At 45.4% G+C, this 24,534-nt stretch overlaps 1 protein-coding gene across 1 annotated transcript in view; it reads left to right on the forward strand.

Moving 5' to 3' along the window:
• Positions 1-19,217, forward strand: part of LOC146809003 (phospholipase A2 inhibitor and Ly6/PLAUR domain-containing protein-like) — a 100,278-nt gene extending 81,061 nt beyond the window's left edge. The window contains exons 4-5 of the mRNA XM_085614278.1: positions 13,234-13,383; positions 19,087-19,217. Coding sequence (XP_085470404.1) covers positions 13,234-13,383; positions 19,087-19,217 — 281 coding nt within the window. The remainder of the gene's footprint in view (positions 1-13,233; positions 13,384-19,086) is intronic.
• The last annotated feature ends 5,317 nt before the right edge of the window (positions 19,218-24,534 follow it).

The raw sequence follows: 24,534 nt of genomic DNA on the forward strand, positions 1-24,534 counted from the left end.
GTAATAACAGTTCCTTTACAAATCTGAATTACCCTAAGTCTCCCGATAAAAATGGTACCTCACTTGTAGGGGTAGGCATAGTGCCCACGACAGGAAATGGCTCAAAACCCAACGTGAACACACCACATTTTCACAATGCAAAATTACACTTTTTTAGCAAAGTGCCTAGCTGTAGTTTTTTAACCCTAGCTCTGCCGGCACCTAGGGAAACCTAGCAAACCTATACATTTTTGAAAACTAGACACCCAGGGGAATCCAGGATGGGGTGACTTGACTGCCTCCCACCACGTTCTGTTACCCAGAATCCCTTGCAAACCTAAAAAATTGCCCAAAAAAACACTTTTTCCCCACATTTGGAAAGTTCTGGAATCTGCATTGATCCACAGATTTCCACCCACCCCGCGTTCCCCAAAGTCTTCCGAAAAAAATGGTACCTCACTTGTGTGGGTCAGCCTAGTGCCCGCGACAGGAAACGGCGCAAAACGCAACGTGGACACACCTCAATTTCGCTGTGAAAAATGACCCTTTTTTGGCAAAGTGCCTAGCTGTAGTTTTTGAACCATAGCTCTACCGGCACCTAGGGAAACCTAGCAAACCTATAAATTTTTGAAAACTAGACACCCAGGGGAATACAGGATGGGGTGACTTGACTGCCTCCCACCTGGTTCTGTTACCCAGAATCCCTAGCAAACCTAAAAAATTGCCAAAAAAACGCATTTCCCCACATTTCTCTGGTGGAAAGTTCTGGAATCTGCGTGGATCCACAAATTTCCACCCACCCCGCGTTCCCCAAAGTCTTCCGAGAAAAATGGTACCTCACTTGTGGGGGTCAGCCTAGTGCCCGCGACAGGAAACGGCGCAAAACGTAACGTGGACACACCTCAATTTTGTAGCGAAAAATGACCCTTTTTAGGCAAAGTACCTAGCTGTAGTTTTTGAACCACAGCTCTGCCGGCACCTAGGGAAACCTAGCAAACCTATACATTTTTGAAAACTAGACACCAAGGGGAATCCAGGATGGGGTGACTTGACTGCCACCCACCAGGTTCTGTTACCCAGAATCCCTTGCAAACCTAAACAATTGCCAAAAAAAAACAAATTTTCTCCACGTTTCTCTGGTGGAAAGTTCTGGAATCTGCGTGGATCCACAAATTTCCACCCACCCCGCGCTCCCCAAAGTCTTCCGAGAAAAATGGTACCTCACTTGTGTGGGTCGGCCTAGTGCCCGCGACAGGAAACGGCACAAAATGCAACGTGGAAACACCTCAATTTCGCTGTGAAAAATGACCCTTTTTTGGCAAATTGCCTAGCTGTAGTTTTTGAACCATAGCTCTGCCAGCACCTGGGGAAACCTAGCAAACCTATACATTTTTGAAAACTAGACACCCAGGGAAATCCAGGATGGGGTGACTTGACTGCCTCCTACCAGGTTCTGCTAGCCAGAATCCCTTGCAAACCTAAAAAATTGCCAAAAAAACCACATTTTCTCCACGTTTCTCTGGTGGGAAGTTCTGGAATCTGCGTGGATCCACAAATTTCCACCCACCCCGCATTCCCCAAAGTCTTCCGAGAAAAATGGTACCTCACTTGTGTGGGTCGGCCTAGTGCCCGCGACAGGAAACACCGCAAAACGCAACGTGGAAACACCTCAATTTCGCTGTGAAAAATGACCCTTTTTTGGCAAAGTGCCTAGCTGTAGTTTTTGAACCCTAGCTCTGCCGGCACTTAGGGAAACCTACCAAACCCACACATTTCTGAAAACTAGACACCCGGGGGATTCCATGGAGGTATGGCTTGCATGGATCCCCCAACGTTTCCTTACCCAGAATGCCCTGCAAACCTCAAATTTAGCTGAAAAAATCACCTTTTTCACACATTTTTGTGTGGGAAAGTTGTGGCATCACCGGGCTGACTCAAATTTCCTACCACCCAGCATTCCTCCGGGTCTCCCAATAAAAACGGTGCCTCACTCGTGTGGGAGGCACAAGTACCCGCGACAGGCAAGGGCCCAAAACATATTGAGGCGACATGAAAATTACCTACATCAAAATGACCTGGTTTTGCAAGGGGGGTCACCTGGGTTTTTGGCCCGGTGCTCGGCGGCCACCTAGGGGAACCTACCAAACCCACACATTTCTGAAAACTAGACACCCGGGGGATTCCAGGGAGGTATGGCTTGCGTGGATCCCCCAACGTTTCCTTACCCAGAATGCCCTGCAAACCTCAAATTTAGCTGAAAAAATTCACCTTTTTCACACATTTTTGTGTGGGAAAGTTGTGGCATCAGCGGGCTGACACAAATGTCCTACCACCCAGCGTTCCCACGGGTCTCCCGATAAAAACGGTGCCTCACTCGTGTGGGAGGCCCAAGTACCCGCGACAGGCAAGGGCTCTCAACGTAGTGAGGCGACATAAAAATTGCCTACCTCAAAACGACCTGGTTTTGCAAGGGGGTCACCTGGGTTTTTGGGCCGGTGCTCGGCGGCCACCTAGGGGAACCTACCAAACCCACACATTTCTGAAAACTAGACACCCGGGGGATTCCAGGGAGGTATGGCTTGCGTGGATCCCCCAAGGTTTCCCTACCCAGAATGCCCTGCAAACCTCAAATTTAGCTGAAAAAATCACGTTTTTCACACATTTTTGTGTGGGAAAGTTGTGGCATCAGCGGGCTGACACAAATTTCCTACCACCCAGCGTTACCCCGGGTCTCCCGATAAAAACGGTGCCTCACTCGTGTGGGAGGCCCAAGTACCTGCGACAGGCAAGGGCCCACAATGTAGTGAGGCGACATGAAAATTGCCTACCTCAAAACGACCTGTTTTGCACGGGGGGTCACCTGGGTTTTCGGCCCGGTGCTCGGCGGCCACCTAGGGGAACCTACCAAACCCACACATTTCTGAAAACTAGACACCCGGGGGATTCCAGGGAGGTATGGCTTGCGTGGATCCCCCAACGTTTCCTTACCCAGAATGCCCTGCAAACCTCAAATTTAGCTGCAAAAATCCCCTTTTTCACACATTTTTGTGTGGGAAAGTTGTGGCATCACCGGGCTGACACAAATTTCCTACCACCCAGCGTTTCCCCGGGTCTCCCAATAAAAACGTGGCCTCATTCGTGTGGGAGGCCCAAGTACCCACGACAGGCAAGGGTCCAAAACGTAGTGCGCATCAACAGGCAAGGGTCCTAAACGTAGTGCGCCTCACTACGTTTTGGGCCCTTGCCCGTGGCGGGTACTTGGGCCTCCCACACGAGTGAGGCCCCGTTTTTATCGGGAGACCCGGGGGAACGCTGGGTGGTGGGAAATTTGTGTCAGCCCACTGATGCCACAACTTTCCCACACAAAAATGTGTGAAAAACGTGATTTTTTCAGCTAAATTTGAGGTTTGCAGGGCATTCTGGGTAGGGAAACGTTGGGGGATCCACGCAAGCCATACCTCCCTGGAATCCCCCGGGAGTCTAGTTTTCAGAAATGTGTGGATTTGGTAGGTTCCCCTAGGTGGCCGCCGAGCACTGGGCCAAAAACCCAGGTGACCCCCCTTGCAAAACCAGGTCGTTTTGAGGTAGGCAATTTTCATGTTGCCTCACTACGTTATGGGCCCTTGCCTGTCGCGGGTACTAGGGTCTCCCACACGAGTGAGGCACCGTTTTTATCGGGAGACCCGGGGGAACGCTGGGTGGTAGGAAATTTGTGTCAGCCCGCTGATGCCACAACTTTCCCACACAAAAATGTGTGAAAAAGGTGAATTTTTTGCCTAACTTTGAGGTTTGCAGGGCATTCTGGGTAAGGAAACGTTGGGGGATCCACGCAAGCCATACCTCCCTGGAATCCCCCGGGTGTCTAGTTTTCAGAAATGTGTGGGTTTGGTAGGTTACCCTAGGTGGCTGCCGAGCACCGGGCCAAAAACCCAGGTGACCCCCCTTGCGAAACCAGGTCGTTTTGAGGTAGGCAATTTTCATGTCGCCTCAATACGTTTTGGGCCCTTGCCTGTCGCGGGTACTTTGGCCTCCCACACGAGTTAGGCACTGTTTTTATTGGGAGACCCGGGGGAACGCTGGGTGGTAGGAAATTTGTGTCAGCCCGGTGATGCCACAACTTTCCCACACAAAAATGTGTGAAAAAGGTGATTTTTCCAGCTAAATTTGAGGTTTGCAGGGCATTCTGGGTAAGGAAACGTTGGGGGATCCACGCAAGCCATACCTCCCTGGAATCCCCCGGGTGTCTAGTCTTCAGAAATGTGTGGGTTTGGTAGGTTCCCCTAGGTGGCCGCCGAGCACCGGGCCAAAAACCCAGGTGACCCCCATTGCAAAACCAGGTCGTTTTGAGGTAGGCAATTTTCATGTCGCCTCAATACGTTTTGGGCCCTTGCCTGTACCGGGTAATTGGGCCTCCCACACGAGTGCGGCACCGTTTTTATCGGGATGTGGAAATGTGGATTTTCATGATCAGTTATGTCCCCTATCTTGGACCCCAACGGTTCTATGTGCATGTTACAAGTACATGTATGTTCCCTCCCGTTCCAGTTTCTAAGACGCAAACACATGTGCGTCCACCGTCAACATGTCCTCTGTCAGATCCGCCATGAATGGGCTGGATATTCGATTCCTAAGTATGAAAGGCCACCGACTTTATATGGCTCAGTTACTCCATTTTGCAGTTCAGGCGAGTAGGCCCTGATTCTGCCATCAAGCCTTTCCTTGTTCTCTGCCTCTGACAGCTTCAGCTTGAGCTCGCATCTGTATCCATGAACTTCGTCCTACTCCCTGTGCGGCTAACGGTGCCTGCCTCGGCCGGTTTCGCCTGCCTGCCAAGAAACCGTATTTCACCTTCGAATTATCTACTTCGCTCCTCAGCCGATGCATTCCTGTCTAGTAGTTTAGGTAAACATTTCCTTCAGCTACCGAGCAAAGGGGACGGCCTCTCTGTCCTCATGCAAGTAATTCATAGCCCCGTTACCATGGAAAGTTTCTGCCTCTTGCACCTCATATAGACACTTAGACGCTTGTACACGCACACACAGTCAGTATAGAATAGATTCTGTCCGAGAGTCCTTCCTTTGTGGATAACATAGTTCTTTAAACATAGGATGTTAGATATGATTTGGGATTAGGTTGACGTGACCCCCCAGACTTCTTGTCTCCACATGTAGAGCTAAATGTCAAGTCCCCGTCACCCCCTAGCTGTACGTCAATCACACGTCATGCAGCTGCGCGCGCATCTATGCCAAGTATTATCTTATAGATCCACCTATATATGACATCATATGACCTTATAACCAATTATGTTTCTTTTTACTCCTCATTACGCCCATTTTTGGTTACGCATGTAAATTGTCACTTTTCTTATCAATTGTTACGCCTTCTGCATTTGTTTCATTGTAATGTACATTCTATAAAAACGATTGACTGTCAATAAAATATCGTACTTCACTTCCTGAACCCCCGTGGTGACGGAACATGAAGGCCGCGACTCGAGTCGGCCATTTTTGAATAAAGCCCATTCAGAAACCTCTTATACCACGGATTCTGCCTCTTATTTCACTGAGCTGTTTTATTTAGATTCCGTATTAAATTCAGTCCCGGTAATAAAATATTTACCACAGGGAGACCCGGGGGAACGCTGGGTGGTAGGAAATTTGTGTCAGCCTGGTGATGCCACAACTTTCCCACACACAAATATGTGAAAAAGGTGATTTTTTCAGCTAAATGTGAGGTTTGCAGGGCATTCTGGGTAAGGAAATGTTGGGGGATCTACGCAAGCCATACCTCCCTGGAATCCCCCGGGTGTCTAGTTTTCAGAAATGTGTGGGTTTGGTAGGTTTCCCTAGGTGGCCGCCAAGCCCGGGGCCAAAAACTCATAGGACCCCCTTTGCAAAACCAGGTTGTTTTGTGATAGGTAATTTTGATGTCTCCTCAATAGGTTTTGGGCCCTTACCTGACACGGGCACTAGGCCTACCCACGCAAGTGAGGTACCATTTTTCTTCAAGACTTTGGGGAACGCAGGGTGGGTGGAATTTTGTGGACCCACGCAGATTGCAGAACTTACCACCACAGAAATGTGAGGAAAATGTGTTATTTTGGACACATTTTTAGGTTGGAAATGGATTCTGGGTAACAGAACCTGGTGAGAGCCAGTGAAGTCACCCATCCAGGATTCCCCTTGGTGTCTAGTTTTAAAGAATGTACAGGTTTGCTAGGTTTGCCTACGTGCCAACTGCGCTAGGGCCCAAAATCCACATGTATGCACATTGCTAAAAAAAAATCCTGAGCCCAGTGGCCTTTCTGCCGCCCTGGGGGGGAATCGGGGAAGGGGGTTTCATCCTAAAGGGGCAAAAAGACTGTGGCTATTTTTTGTGGGGGTGGGGGCACTGGTATGACCATTATGGGCAGCGCCCGCCCCCACGCATAAAAAAAGCCTGCGTACTCGCTGGCGCCTAGTGGGCTTTCTGCCCCCCCAGGGAGCAGATCAGGGGCCACTGCCACCATCTGCCCTCCCGGGGGGGGGTGCAGAAGGACTGGAATTTCTCTGGGGGTGGGGTGGGGTATTGTCATGCCCATTTTGGGGAGCCCCTACCTCATCACTAATAAAACAAAAAAATCCATGGTTTCTAGTGGGTATTCTGCGCCCCCAGGGGGGGCCGGATTGGGGGCTACAGCTCCCTTCTGCCTCCTGCGGGGCAGAAAGACTGTCATTTTTGTGGGGGGGAGGGTGGGGGCATTGGCGTGCCCGTTTCGGGCAGCCCACACCCTAAAAACAATAGCGCAAAAAAAATCCTTGGTGTTTAGTGGGCTTTCTGCCCCCCCCCCGGAGGGGCAGATTAGGGGCCAATGCCCCATCTTCCGCCCAGGGGGGGCAGAAAGGCTGTAATGGTGGCAGGTGGGTGGGGGCATTGGCGTGCCCATTTCGGGCAGCCCCCACCCTAAAAAAAAACTGAAAACAAATCCCTGGTGTATAGTGGGCTTTCTGCCCCCCCGAAGGTGCAGATTAGGGGACAATGCCCCATCTGCCCCCCGGGGGGGCAGAAAGACTGTGATAATTTGGGGGTGGGGTGGGGGCATGGGCCTGCCCGTTTTGGGCAGCCCCCACCCCTATTTTGGTTGTCAAAAAAATTCCCTGGTGTCTAGTGGGCTTTTGGCCCCCCGGGGGGGCAGATTGGGGGCTACTGCCCCCCCAGGGGGGGCAAAAAGACTAAATGTGCCCAAAATATTTTGGGTGGAGCAAAGGCCCTTGCCCAAGGGGCCGCTCCCCCCTCCCTGGTGTCTAGTGGGTGGATCCCTGCTTGGGGATCGCCCTCCTGTGGCGATCCCCAAGCAGGGATCCACTGGGGAGGGGTACCATTGGAAAGGGGAGATTCTCCCCTTTCCAACGATACCTCTCCCGTCTTTCTACGTGCTCAGGGGGCTGAGATAGCCCCCTGAGCACGTACAAAGTGAAACCTGAAATTAGCCTCCTGGCTCATTTCAGTTTCACTTTCACTGTAATGACGTCGGCGCGACATGCGCGCCGATAGTCATTACAGTGAAAGGGGGGGGGCCTCGGGAGCTGGGGAAGCTCCCGAGGCTATTTTGGTTTAAAGGGAATCCCTCTGGTGCCCGCACCAGAGGGTTTCCCTAGGGAATGCCTCAGGACGAGCTGGACTCGTCATGGGCACAGCGCGACTGTGCTCCATGACGAGTCCAGCTCGTCATAGGCACAGAAGGGGTTAAGCAAGGTCAACCTACCTTGCTAAGTCAGGGAAAGATTCTGCTAGGATGTCAGGAAAAAGGGTTCTTCTGTAAAGGCAGGTGAAAGGACATCTGTTTTATGCACATGAATCTCTGTCTACATTGCATTAGTTTAAATCACACAGTTCTAACACTTGATACACCTATCCATGATTCCCACACAAAGGGCCAATCGCTTTAAGGTACGTGAAGATAACACAAATGTATTGTTTTCACAGGCTACTGCACAATGATCCAACTCTAAACGTACTTTAGACTTACGGTTATCTGCAACACAATGAGATACGCTTTCATCAAAGAAGTACTCTGTACATGCTCATTAGTGTGTTCTGAACAGATTGAGTAAACACAACTTTTCACATAGGGACAGAAAACAAAAGTGACACCATTTGAGATTGCTGGTTCATTTTCTCCTGAAAAAAAGAAAGAAACACAACATGGAACAAAATGGCAGCCAGGCACAGCACTAACCATTTTAAAATGAGGCCTACGTTAGCCGTGGTCAGTCTAAACGTGAATAGTACACACCCAGTACATTTGTGTGTTACATGTTACTATCAGTATGAATTTTAAAACATTTAACAGTGAAAATATCGTCATCACAAGCACAGAAACAGCAGTAGGTTTCGTCTCGTCAGATTCTGACCCTCCACCCTTGCTATTCCTGGTGCCCCAGTTTCCCCCACTGGGTATATACCTAATCCCACAGCATTGCTTGCCCCCATAGATAGGGCCGTACACTTTGAAAGATAAAGGGAAAAGTGGATGTTCAAAGAGAGCGAGTGGGATATAGAATTTCAAATAAATAAGCAAAGGCTTGCTAGAGTAAAAGAAGTCAAGCCACACGGGATAAAACAGAATGAAAGCGACAGAGAGGAAGACATTAAGCAGAAAGAGGAGATACAGGAGATGAAGCTTGCTAATGTCTTAGAATTAAGAGAGTACGAGCTTCCAACTGCCACTGCAGCTCCTTCCAGGAAGAGATGCATCTCAGACTAGTACCCCTTCATGACCAGTAAGTTCATTGGTGAATTTTCTAACTGGCACCTTACCTGTTTCCGTTATGTGTAGATGAGAAAATATAGCTGCCTTACTAAGCACTTTCCTTCATAGGCAACGTGGCTCCAATGGAGCGTAGTAGAACTACCTGACAGTTTCTATCATTTTCGGATTTGGGTGGAACAATAACATAGCCTTAGAGCGCTTTATAGCGGACTCTACTTGGCCATTAAAGGCCTGCTTCAGTGATAAAGGCCCAAGCCGAACGCGAGAGCCTTTAACAAGGAAGTGGGCCAAATGTTCTAATTTGTAAAACAAAGGCCTCACAGAGCTAAGGGGGTTAAAATCCCCTTGGGCATCATGAGGCCTTTGTTAAACATTAAAATGTTGATGCTCAGGGTGTCTACCAACCTTTAGAAGCCCAGAGCACTCCGTTGTTTTCAATGGAGCGCCCAACATTCCAATGTTCTAATCAGCATTAAAACAATATAAAGGTCCTAAGGAGATGCTGAATGTGAATTGGAAAACATTTATTAATTGAATTTTTAAAGTTTGGGTGGTATGTGAAGGGAAAGAAACTGACAATCTTCCATGGATTGCTTAATTTGATGTACATAAATCAATTTTGCTACGTCGGCTCAGAAAATCTTTGTCATGATTGATTCACAGAGCAGTGACATAACATTATTTACAACACATTCTAATAAGTGAGTTTTGAACAGGGAGGCCAGAATAAGCAATCTTGGTGACAAGAACATGTGGAAAAAGGTCGAAATGTCAAGAATGAAAACAGTAAGATGGACAGCCTTGAAAGTGTATGAAACGTATTTGCTAATGGACGCACTGCCAGGTCCTATGTTTGTATACTTAATAAAAAGATGTATTAAAAAAAAGAATTAAAACAGAAACCCCCTTTTTTAAGTTTCACAAAAATGTGACTGGCGGAGGTAGGAAGGAGGCACATCAGCTCAATAGGGATAGGCGTTATTGCTGTGGGGCACAGGGTCACTTAAAGTGTAATGTTCCAAATATTCCCCTACCTGAATAGATTGCAGTCCAGCACATTTATCAGAGTTGTGCTAGAAGTCCCTCTGAGGTAATAGAGCTGGCTGTGGGTGGCTTGGATAGGAGGACAGGTACCAAACCTCAAACCCCTACCAACAGCCAGGAATCCCATGAGCCTGTGTTTGTAAAGGGCATCAGGTTGGCTCACTTGTACCACTCCGTGTCTAACTATGTCTCTTTCAGAAACAGTAGGCCTGTCAAAGAATTTCCTCACAATCCCTTGGCACATAATCATTGCAACTGATGAGCTGAAGATGGATGGTGATTCCAGGCCAGCTACTCTTGCCCTAAAATAAGGTCTAGGTATGAAATGCCTGCTGGGCAAGGGTCTTAGAAGTGGAGGTTGTGCTAACCATAGCATAAGCTGCCACAAGAAACCACTTGGGGTGTGCTTCCACCAAGTGACATGGAACTGCTTTGGTAGGTCTAGGCATTACAGGAGCACTATCCCAGGTGCCTTCATATATGATGACGGAAGAGAAATGCTAGCAGTAGATCCTACCAGAATGTAAACCATTGCTGTAAGTTGAAAGTCCCAGCAAAGTAGTATTTACGAAAACTCCACTAGAATGTACCAGCTCAAGCCCAATAGTGGAAAGCCTGTGGATTCATAAATGTTACGAATATGGAATACCCTCCAGTTAGAGAGCATACCCTGAACCTATAGCATGGAAGAGACAGTTGTTCTATGGTCACTGGAGAAGCCTGTGGAGCCCAGACACAATAATGTGACGTACTTCACCCTGACTAAAAAGAGGCTGGCCTATTAAAATAAAGAAGCACTTGATTGTGTCAGACTTCTTGCCCTGACCACTAAACCCCTAAAGGAAGATACAAATTCTAGAGGGCCTCTCATTTGGACATCTTTGCACCAGCTCAAAACAAGTGTATTACTTTGAAAAAAAGTTCTGTAGCATTGCTATTTCCCTACCCCGGTTGGGGACAAAATGTGTACTCTTAGAATATGCTTGGCTGGTGTGACCTGTGAGGAGTAGAGAAGCTGACAGAAGCTGACTTCCTCTATGAAAGAAGTAGCTGAATTCCTCTTCACAAAATAGAGGCTGTCCTAATAATGGGATGATCTGCACAAGGCCCAGCAGGATGGAGAATATGGAGGATGCAAGGCTGGACAGGCCCTATTGGGAATCAGTTGTTTCCCCTGGAGGATGGAAGGGTGGGGGGCGGTTTTGTTAGTGGGGGCCGGTGTTCAAAGCACTGCAAGTATCTTGTTTTTTCAGCAGTTTTCAGGCAATAATAAAAGTGTCAAGATTACTCTAGTGATTAAAGTACCTGCTGGAGGTAGATGGGTGTTTTGTCTAGTGTCAGTATTGACTCATCAAAGGTAGCGCTGGGGGTTAATATGCCTGCTGCAAAGAACAAGTACCATGCATTTTCACAGAACAGTATTTTTCGTGTATAGCTCATTTGGCTACTTCTTTTGCCACAGAGATTCTTTTGTGACTGTGCAGTTCATAAGTTGCAATGATAATCTAGCACTATTAGCAATGAAGTGCCATCAAAGAGCTGCATGCAAGCTGCATGGTATAGGTTAGAAAGTTATGTTTTTCCCAGTCTTTCTTTATCCTGAAGATGCTAAAAAAGATTTGTTTAGATAGAAATAAATTCGAATTAGTAAAGTCAACCCTAACCACTGTGTTATGTTCTGAATCTTGGATTTGTGCTTGTCCAGACCAAACACTCTTAAAACCTGCCTCCCAGTATCAGTAGCATGTGAATCCTACATCTTATGGTCCCCTTTGCCTTATGTAACAGTTTCTAAACTCTCATTACACATGTATGATACATTGTCTCTGTATGTGTGTGTGTGTGTGTGTGTGTGCGCGCGCGTGTGTGTGTGTGTGTGTGTGTGTGTGTGTGTGAAGTGCTCCAACACCCTACACTGGTATGAGAGGTGCAATAAAACAAATAAAATAAATGTGAGAGAGAGCCAGTGCAGAGATGAGAGGAGCTGGTGGTCATATTGTGGTGCACAGTAAGGTCATCATTTACTATGCTTTAAACCGAATACCATTGAATATATAAAGTGAGAAATGTGTTGTACATCGCACTATTTATTCCCAAACTTTTCTTGGGGCGGAGAACCCCCTTCCCAACATCCCCCTTTGTAGTGTTCAGGCTCTCTCAAAATACACGCTATGCACCGTTGGGGGGCTGGTTTGACAAAATTTGCCAGGGCTGCTTTGGATTCCCATTTGGCCCTGGGAGTATGCATCAATGAATAGAGCTCAACCCAGAGCCCTCAATCTCCACTTCCAAGGACGCAAAGAAGAAGACTAGATGGTGGAACTTATAGAGATGATACTATTTTTCTTTGTGCTGGGTCTCCATTCTAAAATCCTGTTCTCATGGGGCCTGGTGGTGTACCTTACAACTAGACTATTTCAGTTGTGACCGAGAGTGTGATAACACTATCCATAATCAATAGAGGACTTCACAGTGAGTATCAATCCACTATCACATCCCTCCGGTGCCACAAATTTAAAAACTGTTACAGCCTTAATAGGTTTTGAACAGTGTTCTGTCTTAAAATTGAGTAGCTGAAGCTTCAACCAGCAGACTAGTCCTCTTGGGCCAGAGCCATTAGAATAGAGTCGGAAATATCATAAGATTGTTGCAATAATGTAACATTGCATCACTTGTGGCAAGTTCCGAAGTTCCCTGGTTCAACTCAAGCATAGCCCATTGGGACACCAATGTTATAGCAACCAAGTGCATAAACACTATATGAGTGCTCTATGTTGTTCCTCAACACAAGAAGGTGCTGGGGCCTTTTCAGGGTTCTCTGTGTATTCTGTTTAATTTACTCTTTAAAACACCTGTAAATAAAAGCCCTTTCCATGTTCAGTTTGTGTGTTATCTACTTTATCGTGCTATAGCTTAGTCTCTATTAAATACTTCTCCAAGAATAAACCTTAATGGCGTGGCTCTACTACCCCAGTAGAGAGTGAAAACGCCTCACAGTCTACATTATATGAGGTCTATGGGGTTGGCTCCAATATTTATTCCGTAGAGTCCACGGGCCACAGTGTTGTGGTCAGAGGTTCTGGGGAAAATGTCAATCCATTTATTTATAAAGATGCTGGGACAGCTTGCATTGCAGATGAGACTGGCAGGACCTTTGGTGTCACATGTCCTGAGTAGAGGAGATGCACAGATGGACTTGGTTATCCTCTTTCTGGAAACTGTATGTTTCTCCAGGAGTGCACACTGGGACTCCCTTTCTATGGGAGATTTGAAAAGTGAGTTTCAACCTCGTGGAAGTGGCTAACTAGGACAGTCTTTCCTGGAGTGATGTGTTCCTGAAAGGACATGTCCTCATATCTCATTGACGTTCGATCGGACATCATCATCTTTGTGATGTGTTTTATTCCTCAAATGTAGTGGGAAAAAAAACCTGAGATGTATTTTCCTTGTTCCTTTAGTGCCTCGTGTAAATGTGACGGCGAACGGATTCAAGTGCCCAGCTTGCTTCACGGACCAGTCCTCGGATGGATGCACACCTAAGGGGAACATTTCCTGTGTAGGCAAGGAGTACCAGTGTGCCACCTTCACCAGATCAGCCGCCCAAGCAGGTAACCCTCATGGATGATGCATCATCGGTATCAGTTATTTAATATTGTCACTTATTAACAGGTCCCAGTAAAAAGCTGTGCATCATGTTGTATAACTGTACAGCGCGCTGATGGACTGTGGCTACGAGCACTAGATAAGAATGCTAAAATAAAATAAGTGTTTATTTATTAAATAAAATAACATATGCATTTATTTAAATGCAGTAGCAATTAACAGTGTTGTATATTACAGAAAGAATACACTTAACACATGGGAGTGAAAACTGGCGCAATTGAACAAAAAACAACAAGGTCATAGATTCGTGAGTACAGTAGAATCTGAAACATGTTAACAGGTCAGTGTAACCGGAAAATGGCTGCTTGCTTGAGGTACATAGGCACAACTGACATAGCTGTACTCTTAGGAAGAACTGCATACAGAGCTCAAATGAGATAAAAGGTGGGGGGATCTCTGCAAGGGGTGTGGCCTTTGCAGTTAAGGCCATGACTTAAACACAAACAATTTGTGTGTGTGTGTGCCACCCGACTTTTTCGTTTCTCTCTGAGCTTTCTGTTATTTTATCCCATATGGTAACACAACAACATAAGAACACCTAAAACTAGAAAAGACTGTTGGCTTTGTCAATGGTTGTGTGTGTGGAGAAAAGCCAGGGATTGGTTGACCATGTATTCTGAACATCCCAATGACTGGCATTTTGAGAAACTCACACTGCTTTTAGTCTCAAGTCCAGAGCTCTCAGTCGCGGCTGTCATAAACACCTGAAGATGGCTTAGTCTAAAGCATGCACCATACAAGAGTAATATGCTACAAAAAAATGCAGAAAACCAACATCCTGGAAATAGCTAACACTAATGGAGTGCAAGATTTAGGACAAGATGTGAAATAAATACCAGAACTGAATCACTGACATGGAATACCTAAATCTTTATTACATTTATTGTTCAGAAGTCCCATTGAAGTCAAGGGCATGAATATAGGCCCTGATAGGGCCCCGTTTCAATGTCTGTTCTAAAATACTATTAGGTCCGAAAGCTAGAGGGACCCAGCCCATTTAAAGCCTGGCTGCATAAACAGTTAAGCACATGACCTTTGAACTCCTGTCCTGTTGGGCTGGCCCAATGGACAGTGGAAGAGTGTTCCAGTGTTTTGGTCCCAGAAGGACCGGACATAGAGGTGCAGTGTGTGTGTGGGGGGGGGGTCTATTTGCGGTTATGAAGCAATGATGAGCTGATATTAAGTTGCAGGAAGAGATATATTTGGCATCGGAAAGAAAATGTTGGGATTACCATAAAAGGCTTTGAGGACTATTGCAAGTAGTTTGTAGAGGGAGGGCCCTGTTCTTAACGAAGAGCCCGTCAGCTTGGCAATAGTGTGAAGGTAGAGGTGCCCGATTCACAAAGATGTTGATGTGATTACACTTGTTGCACTCCTTATTTCCAGGAGAATGCCAGGGGTAATCTTGGTTCACTTGTGAAATTCATGAGTAAGCTAGAGGTACTACAATAGTAAGTCACACATACTTATACTTCAATCTTTCTGAATCCAGCCTGGGGTGTTCACGGCAGAGGGCATAGTGATCGAGTGGTGAGTAAGTGATATGGAAGGGTCACTAAACTACTAATGCAGTAGCCCAAATTCCTGATAACGTACTAGTTAATTACAACCTTGCCTTGCAGAAAGGGACCTCTGTGCAGAAGCGAATCTCTCTGGGAAGTGGAATTAGAATGCATTTTACATAGATTTAGGATTTTATGCATAGCTTTGGTAGTGAGAAAATTGTGGTGGTGGTAAATGCCATTGTATCAGAAGGAAACTATATATACCTAGGAGTAGGGGTAATAGTAGAAAAGGACTACTCCTGCTCTGTGTCGGGGTATGGAGCCCCCTGTTATATTGAACATCTCTACATTCCTGGAAGGGACCTTCAGTCCCAGAGATCCCTGCGCTGTCAGAGTGCCAACGCTCAGAGAGGGGCTGGGCTGCCCGATCATCAGTGCTACAAAGAGTCTCACCTGAGCCTGTAGCATGGGACACGCATGGGTTGTGACCGAGCAGAGCCCATGCCAAGGGCGAGCCCAACCACGCCCAACCAAGTGCAGAGGAGGTTGGGCTTGGCCCCCTCTAGGTTTTTTAAACTTGGCCCATCTACCTGCCTGAACCCGCTGGGCAATCTGGAACTCATGCAGGTACTGTGACTACACTGCCCTGTGTGTTTTGTGGCCCCTTCATTGTTTCCTTGCCCTAGTGGCTATGGGAAAGGAACCTTGTTTGCATGCTCTTGTGTGCATGAGCGCAGGAACGCTTTTCCATTTATAGAATCCCATTAGCTTGTCAGGGAATTATATGTTTTATGTTTTAAGGCAGCCGCTGGGGAGAGGGGTTTGCTGCTGCCTCCAGATTACGCTCCTCATCCTATCCCCCACCAGAAACTCCTTATCTATAATTCCATTTAAAGTTTCCACAACTATGCAGACACGGGCTAGTGGGGGTTGGACATAATGCTAAACTTTTTCTCTCTGCCTCAGTCTGGGGTGCGACTACTTCCCTCAGACATTTCCAGTGCAAAGTGGGACCCGGGAGCAGGGGGATTCTGCCTGTTCTGCCCTCAGGTGGCCAAATCAGCTGAGCATGTTATATTTTTCTGTTCAACATAACAAAGCATCAGAAGGAAGTGGATTTGCTGCAACCTGGGGATTAGGAACTTTAGGACCCCATACAGAATTGTAAGAAGCGTTACCAGACCATGCATTGTGTTGTCTTTCTCATGGTTTTTGACGTACACGAGGAGGCTATTTCTATGTGTGCTGCAGAATGCAGCACACATAGAAAAAGCAAAAACGAGGAGAAATAAAAGTATTTCTCCTCGTTTCTCCATTCTAATGCCTGCTCTTGCATGGCGTTACTTTTTGGCGCAGCCTCAGATTTATACCTCCTTGTAAATCTGGGGCACCATCAAAAGCAATGGATGTTGTAGTAGAACGCCCACAGATACACCCATTGCATGCCCCTTTCACGCTAAGTGATGCATGTAAAGGGGCCTTATTTACAAGGCAGCGTCAAGCCACAAAAAGTGCCTTAATGCCACTTTGTAAATATGGAGAAGGGCATATAACCACCACAACATCGCTAAAAGTGATGTTCTGGTGGAGATATCTTCTTGTAAATATGCCCCTCTGTGTTTTGTGGACTGAAAGAGTGCAATGGAGCTCAAGAAGGGTGAGCAGACATAGAGAACTGAGATAGAGTCCAATGAAGCAGCCAAGTACTTAGTGTAGTACAGGGTGGCGGAGGGTGGGTGGGATGGTTAATAGGTGTAAAGGAAGTCATCTCTAATTGTTGTGGTTTTATAGAGATGCAAAACAGAAAATATACTGCAGAAAGTAATGGAAGTAGTTCACCTAAGAAGATTTCCGATAGTGTGTCCAGTTTTTGAAGGTTGCCTATTGTGTTCAGTTTTTGAAGGTTGCCTATTCTGTCTGCTGTTTTGTGCAGTTTTTATAGATGTGGTGGAAGAGAGGTATTGAGGTTTTGTAAGTAGAGTATTGGACCCAAATGCTGATGTACGTGACATATTTTGTATTAAAGTCATGAGCACTGTATCACATTTATAATAAGTCACTTGAGTGCAAACACATATGCAGTTTACCATTTAAATGAAGGAGAAATATGAAGATGTGAACTTTTGTGATAAATTAATAAAAAAAAATACCTGGTCTAGTTTAACACTACAGCACTTATATCCAATTGAAATAAAAAACATATGTTTACACTAAATCGTCTGAAATTGTGATGAATGCACTGCCTTCAATAACAATGCAGTATTTGTATCTCTCCAGAATCTATTTGACTATAATGTATTGGTGGGGGATTATGGGCATGGTGATTTGTTTTGAGGTTCTACCAAATTATTGTCCTCAGGTAAGTTGTTGTCTAATGATTCTCTGCATTATTTCCGATGACAAACTTTGTGGCACATATTGAGAAGCTTACCACCTGCTTCTTTATGCTTAAAGTATTCAGAAAAATTACTAAATTCCTGCAGAGCTGCTCCAGAAAAATCTATTTCATGCCCTTATCGCTGCTAGGTTAGACTATTGCAATTCTCTTTTGTAGGATTGTCGGTTATCGCCTCTAAAAACTACAACTTAACCAGAGTACTTATTCTAGGGCTCAGCAGGAAAACTAGTATTTCTGTCCATCTTCCTTTCTTTTACTGTTTACAAGTGTTGGTTACTGAAGATCTTATGTTTCTGGGCCATATACAGCCTCGCGACTGACAGTTACTTGGCCTCTCTTTTCTCAACACATTCTGCAACTAGATACCCCCAATCCAGGTCTTTACATTATGCTTCCCTACAAGACAAAAATATATATGTAATAGTCTGGTTCTCTTGTAGAACCCTCCTTGTGAACCACGATCACAATGTATAAAACTGCACAAAAATATGCCCCAAGAGCAGGCTAGCGAAAGGCAGAAAATGCTTTTGCACCCAAACACAGAAAACCACTAGCAGCCAGATCGGAATGGTCTTAACTGTATGAAATATCTTCTAATTGGTTGAAAGCATGCCCAATCAGAACGGTTGAAAGATCATGTTATTGAAGAATCAGATTGACAAAGCATTCACCCAATCAGAACAAGGCCTTGCACGTGCACCATTTTCAATGCCTAAATGTAGCCAGTAGGAACAGCTGTGGCATGGGGGGATGGCAAACGTGTAGTCATCTGTGGACTGGTGTGAGATGCTCTGCCTATTATTAAGCCAAAGTGGGTCTACCCAAGATTTGCTACTTCTTACCCTGAACTAAAAAAGATAAAACGTTGTTGAGCCCCCATATGTACAATGGGGGTAACAGTCAGAACAAAGCACAATGGTTTAGTAAATTTAGTACACTGAGCAGCCAGAGCAGCTATGGTATTACAATACATAAATGAAAAGTTATGCTTTGATAACCATGTACCAAGTTATTACCCCTCTAAGTGCAACTGCTGTCTTTCCACTAAAATATACATCACTGATATGCTTATAGGTCAGTGCCCTGGCTGTTGGGCACCCGTACTGACTTATTGCTGTGGAAGGTTATGCTCTTAAAATGTATTGTTAGTCAAGCACATGATGCCTTAATTCCACTAATATACTTACTGCATACCTAAGAAAATATAAGATTAACTTTGGAATGAGGTTCTTTATTTGTTTCCACTTTTGGTTTCTTGTTTTATTGCTCAATTCAGCCTTCAGAAAGCTTATTCGATCAATCCAAATACCAAGCGAGACATGTGTCAGCTTAAAACTTTTAAGAATGTAGAATGCAGTACAATGAACAAATATTATAATACTGAAGTGACTTATTGCAGCAAAAGTGTTCATTCTAGAAATGTGTTATTTTCGCCCTCAGTAAATTACGCATCTGGGTATGAGGCTCCCACCAAGTGCAGTCAATGGCACATTATGTTTTCCTCTGAAGTTCTTTGTATCATAACTGAACAGAAATAAGTGAATTGTTTGGTGTCTTCTTATTGTAGAAATAAAGGTCTCAGTTCATTCATCAAACATGCAGATTTATGTGATGTAGAGCTTTTCATACTCACTCACTATCTCACCCAGTCAAACAATGCATGTTATGCAGACTTCTACAGTTTTACCAACTTACAAAGTACACTAGAGGATGAGAAACTGAGGTGTGATGTCTTTGTGTTTCAGGTAAGCCGGGGAAAAGGTATAGCGTGAGAGGGTGTGCTACCAAGGATACCTGTGAAGTTGGACTTCTCATCTTGTCGGCAGCTAAATCATATCGTTATGAGTTAAAGTGTATTCCTCCCAATAAAGTTTAAAATGAACCTAGAAGTCTAAAATCCATCCTTTTCTCAGCCTTGTTAATCATAGGTAGCATCATCGATAATTCACTGTGGCCACCAGAACCATCTGATGCCGAGAGTCAGGTTTTATGAACAGGACCACAATTTGAACCAACCATAACTCCTTATCACCATCCTGGCTACAAACAATTAGGCCAAAGTGATGCACATTGTAAATACACCATGCTGTTTATGGGCCAAACCCACTTCCATTGGGCCAGCTTTGTTTGTAGGTTGGGTTCCACCTGTAGGCTCATTGAAGCCTTGGGCATGTATTATATGTATGTATATATGTATGTCACTTACAGAGAGGAAATGGAGTGATGTGGATGGTAGATTTTGACTATACAGAGCAGGCAGACAAAAAGGAGATTAATTTTTGGAGCAAGGATACAGTCCTGAGTGGTGAACTTTGAAGAGCCATAAAGAAGACATCCACCATGAGCATTATATGATTAGTCAATACCTAAGCATAAGTTATTTTAGTATTGTACAACATTTGTGATGTACGTGGCCGCAGAGGTCTCAGTGGGAGCCGCTGGGTGCATGGGGCAGGTTTGACCAATGAACCAGACTTCAGAGGGGTTTAACTTCCTACTGACATTGTATCTGAGACAAATGAGAATTTGAAAGAGGGATACCATGGCTGATCCCTATTAATTTGTCTGATAAACCTTGACATATGCTGCAGGCTGCACGTCTAGCTAACCGCATCCCTTTCTTCCCAATATCATCTCAAACTTGAGCAGCTCCTCCCCAGGACTAGCAAGAAAAAGCCCACTCACCTCTGAGAGAGTACGCTGAAAAGTTCAGATGATCAAACTCTGTAGCTGATCATCCCCATGTTCTACTCCACCTCTGGCCAATGTCCACCCACACCAATTTTCCACACTTGTGCAACACTGAATGCACTTATATTTGTGGGACTTTACTGTTTGTTCCCATATCCATCCTGCTCTGCCACATCATGTTTTGTGGGTGGTAAAAAGTAAACACAGGGAAAGCAGCCTAGGCAAACAAATCTGTCATTAAATTGACCTTGATACTTTTCATACTTTTGTACATGGCTACTGTGGTGATGGCAGCGCAACACATTTTTGGTTTGGAAATTGGAAGCAGCTTTCTTCATGTATCTTTGAGCCTTCATGACTGTTGGTAATGATCATCTTTTGTGTGGTATTCCCCCAGATTTTTGCATTCTTTTGTTGTATTTGTTTTTGCTTGCCATTGGACTGTGTACACCTTATAACTACTGACCACCAGTGGCAAAGTGCTTGTGATCTGCTCTATAAAGATGTTACAATCGGTATACCACTAAGCAGCATATTTAATTTATTTGTGAAGTCCCTAGTAGATAGCACCACATGTATCCAGTTTCCTACAATGACTTTGCCCCAAGAGGGATGAGGCATGCTGTTGTGGGTCTGGTGAAATATATCACTAAGGTGTGTCGTTGGTCCACTGACTTCATTACTGAGATGTAGGCACACACAGACTGCGCAGACTGATAGATCATTGTGATTGATAGGAAAGCAGTCATGTGTTTCTTTTAGGTGGGGAGATAATAACATTTCAGCCCTAAAACAAAGTCAGTTTGATTTTTTGAAGTGTTTGCCCTGCTGAGGTACAGGGGAAGAAGACTTCTGCTTCTAAGTGAATGCCTTGTTCATACTTGGCAGAGCAAGCTTTAAGGGTGTGGCCCTAGAACATAATCTCCAGAATATTGAATGACATAAGTATTGTATCTTAAATGCAATTCACAAAAATACTGCTCCTTTGGGGTTGAATAAAGAAAAGCTACACCCAATGGGGCTATTTATGAGTAAATTCATGTTTTTTTATTTGGGCCCAGGGGTAGTGGTCCAGCAGGTCTTCAAACTTTCAGAAATTCTGACATGGGTGTGATTAAGTGTTGACTGGAGATGTCAGCAACACTAGGCATTCTGTTACCATTTAGTTACTTGCTTCTATGGTATCTAAAAGCTAAGAAGCAGCTTCCAAGAGGAAACCAATGGGCATAGGGTTGACAGTGATGTATAGCAAGCTGAATGTGTCATAGAGAGTATGGCATTAAAATCATTGTGCTACTGAGCTAGTGTGTACCCAATGAGCTCTCTCAAGGCTCAAATCAGCATGGAATAGTATTTTGGTGAGATGGGACGATGAAATAAAGTTGGTGTATGTTCAACAAATAATGTGTCTCGCTAGATCACTAACCATGGGATATTCAGTCTAAAAAGACTTACAGCTTTTTCTCACCAGTGTATGCGACATCTAAGAATTTCTTGGGCAGACTGAGGGACAAATTTAGGAGGAATTGACGTAGAACAGCGCCTCAAGTCTTCTTGCTGTGCTTCTTTATGCCTATGTGAAAGGGCAGGAATGCACTGTATTTATGAAGTAAGGTGCATTCCTGTCCTTTCTCCCCTCCTGTGGCACACAATTTGCAGCCTAGCACCAATGTAGGCACCCTTTCACTATGGTGCAAGGATGCTTCCATTTCATGCAGGATTGTTTTTGAGGTGGAATGAATATCTTCTCACAAAAAAACATACCCACACAAAACATACTGAGAGGCTTTTTACTCTTTCTATGTGTGCTGCACAATGCACAACACATGGAAAGCAGAAACAAACAGAAGTAAAAATATTTCTCCTTGTTACGCGTGCTCTGGAGAGGTGTATGTTTTTGGCGCTGCCTCAGGTTTACGTGATTAAGCAAATCTGGGGCAGCATCAAAATCCATGGGTGTTGCATGGGAAAACCCACATTGATGCCCATAGAAAGCCTCCTTGATGTAGAGTAAGGCAAGGTAACGACTTCGCTGCTTTGTCTTACTCCATATCTATGAGGCCATGCAAAGGCATGCAAAGTGGCTTTGCTTCACCTCATAGGTGTGATTGAAGAACTTGCGCCGCTGTAGCGTCCAAAAAAGTGGCTAAACAGCGCTGCAGCCCGCTTGTAAGTGACACCCTGAGTCTTCTGTATGAGGCTTAGAACTGTGACTCAAAGATCAACATGAAGCCTGCAATTCCTCAGAAGTCTCATGTGGTGTCTGTTTGGGAACAGATGATCCATTTCAGATTGTGACTATTGAGATAGTGGAGGGTACACTGGGATGTGACACGGGCGAGGTAAGACATAGCAGATGAAGTCCTCTTCACGATGTTCAGGACCACCACCCAGAAATAAACAGGAAGCCTGTGGTGCCTTAGCACTGAGTCTTGGGACCCACATAACGTCAGCTTCTGTACCAATTTGGTAGCCAGCGTATCTCTTAATCTTGCCCCTACAGCTACCCAGAAGGGCCATTGCATACAAATTGCCTTAATTAACGCCCGCTCTATGGTGAAACATGCCCCGGACATTTTTGAGCTCCTCTCGGAAGATCAGCTGAACCTACTATTCATAACCAAGATATGGCTCAATGAGTTCTCTGCCCCAGTTATTGAATCGGCCATCCCAGTGGGGTATGAAATAGCAAGAGCTGACTGCAAAGTAGGGAGAGGAGGAGGTGTAGCAGTAGTGTTTAGGGATACATGAGTTTTTACGCGAGGAGAGTCCCTTTGGTATATCGACCCCCGGGCCCCTCTGGCACCTTTCTGAAGGCTCTAGATGAAGTTATTGTGCCGAGGGCTCTGCACTTCTCAAACTTTTTACTGCTTGGGGACTTCAACATTCATTTGGACTGTGTAGAGGCTAGTGACACAAGGGAATTTTGCAATTCGTTGAATCTGGCTCAACTGCCCCAATGGATCAGTTCCCCGTCTCATAGTGGGGGGCATACCTAAGACCCAGTCTGTTCCAATTTCCCTGTATGTGTTCAGGAACCTCTTCCAGTCTCTTGGTCTGATCACTTTTTAATCAACTTCTCATGGACTAGAGCCCACTGCACTATGAAGAGTCCTGTCCGACACGCGCCCTACTGCGTCCAAGGATTTGGTTGGCACTGTAGGGAGCTTTAACAACTGGATCTCACAGGCTGTGGAATATCTTTCCCCACCTCTTGCTAATAAGCGAGTGAGAAACGCCCTTTTCAAACCTTGGTATTCTAGCGGGCTCAAGGAGTTAAAGCAATCCTGTAGAAAACTGGAGCTCAGTTGGAGACAGGCCTATTGCCCATTGGCTAAAATAGATTTAAGGAAGTCCCAGAAACAGTACTATCCAGCTATCAAGTAGGCTAAAAGTAACTTCTACACAGAGCGCATTGTTCAGTCCATAAACAACTCAAAATATTTTTTTTCTATTGTCCAGTGTTTTCTGTCTCCTTGTGCGGAGCGCATTGCCTTCCGTGCCTTCAACTCTTTGTGTGAGAAGCTGTCCTGTTTCTTTATTGATAAGATCCAAATGATCCAGGACACCTTTGGGGCTATTACTCACGGGCAGGTGGGGCTCCCTACTCAGATGGCCCCAGTCTCTGATTCCATCCTCACTGCTTTGACGGGCTTCTCACCCATTCCCCTGCAGGATTCAGTGTTCATTCTCAAATCCCTGAAATCGGGTTCGCCAGCTGATCCCTGTCTAGATAGGCAGTTAGCAGCATCTGCTGAGATGGTTAAGTCTGAAGTTAACACCATTATTAACATGTCGCTTCAGACTGCCACAGTTCCACTCGAATGGAAACATGCTAAATTGCCCCGCTGTTAAAAAGCCCTCTTTATATCCTGCTACCGTAGCTATCTACCGACCCATCTCACTCCTCCCGGCTTTGGCAAAAGTGTGTGAGAAGGCAGTTTATAAACAACTTTCCAACTTTAGTGAGTCACAGCCCTTGATGAGATGTCAGAGGCTATAAGAGAATGTTTGGATGCAGGTGACAGAGCGGCCTTGATACTACTGGATCTCTCTGCCGCCTTCGATACGGTGCCCCATCGCCAACTCTTGGCCCGTCTCTCAAACATTGGAATCTCAGGTTTAGCTTGGGACTGGATTAAATCATTTTTAGAGGACAGAACACATCAGGTATGGCTGCCCCTGTTTTCCTCTGCCCCAAGAAAGGTGACCACGGGAGTTCCACAGGGCTCTACTCTGAGCCCCTTTCTCTTCAATGTATATGTCACGCCTTTAATCTATCTGGTGGAGGAGCTTGGAGCTAAGGTCATAGCTTACTCCGATGAAACTCTTGGAAAAAGATGTGTCCCTAGATTTAGCTAAAAACTGCCTTTCAGCCGTTTTTAACTGGCTTGCAAGAGCTCAGCTCAAATGCAATGAGGACAAGTCTGAGGTTCTTCTGTATGGGTCTTTGCCCCCCATTTTAGGGTAGATCTTTGGCCTTCAGATTATCCAAGGCCTAA

The sequence above is a fragment of the Triturus cristatus genome, chromosome 7 (assembly GCF_964204655.1).
Source record: "Triturus cristatus chromosome 7, aTriCri1.1, whole genome shotgun sequence".
In the NCBI taxonomy this organism is placed as follows: Eukaryota; Metazoa; Chordata; class Amphibia; order Caudata; family Salamandridae; genus Triturus; species Triturus cristatus.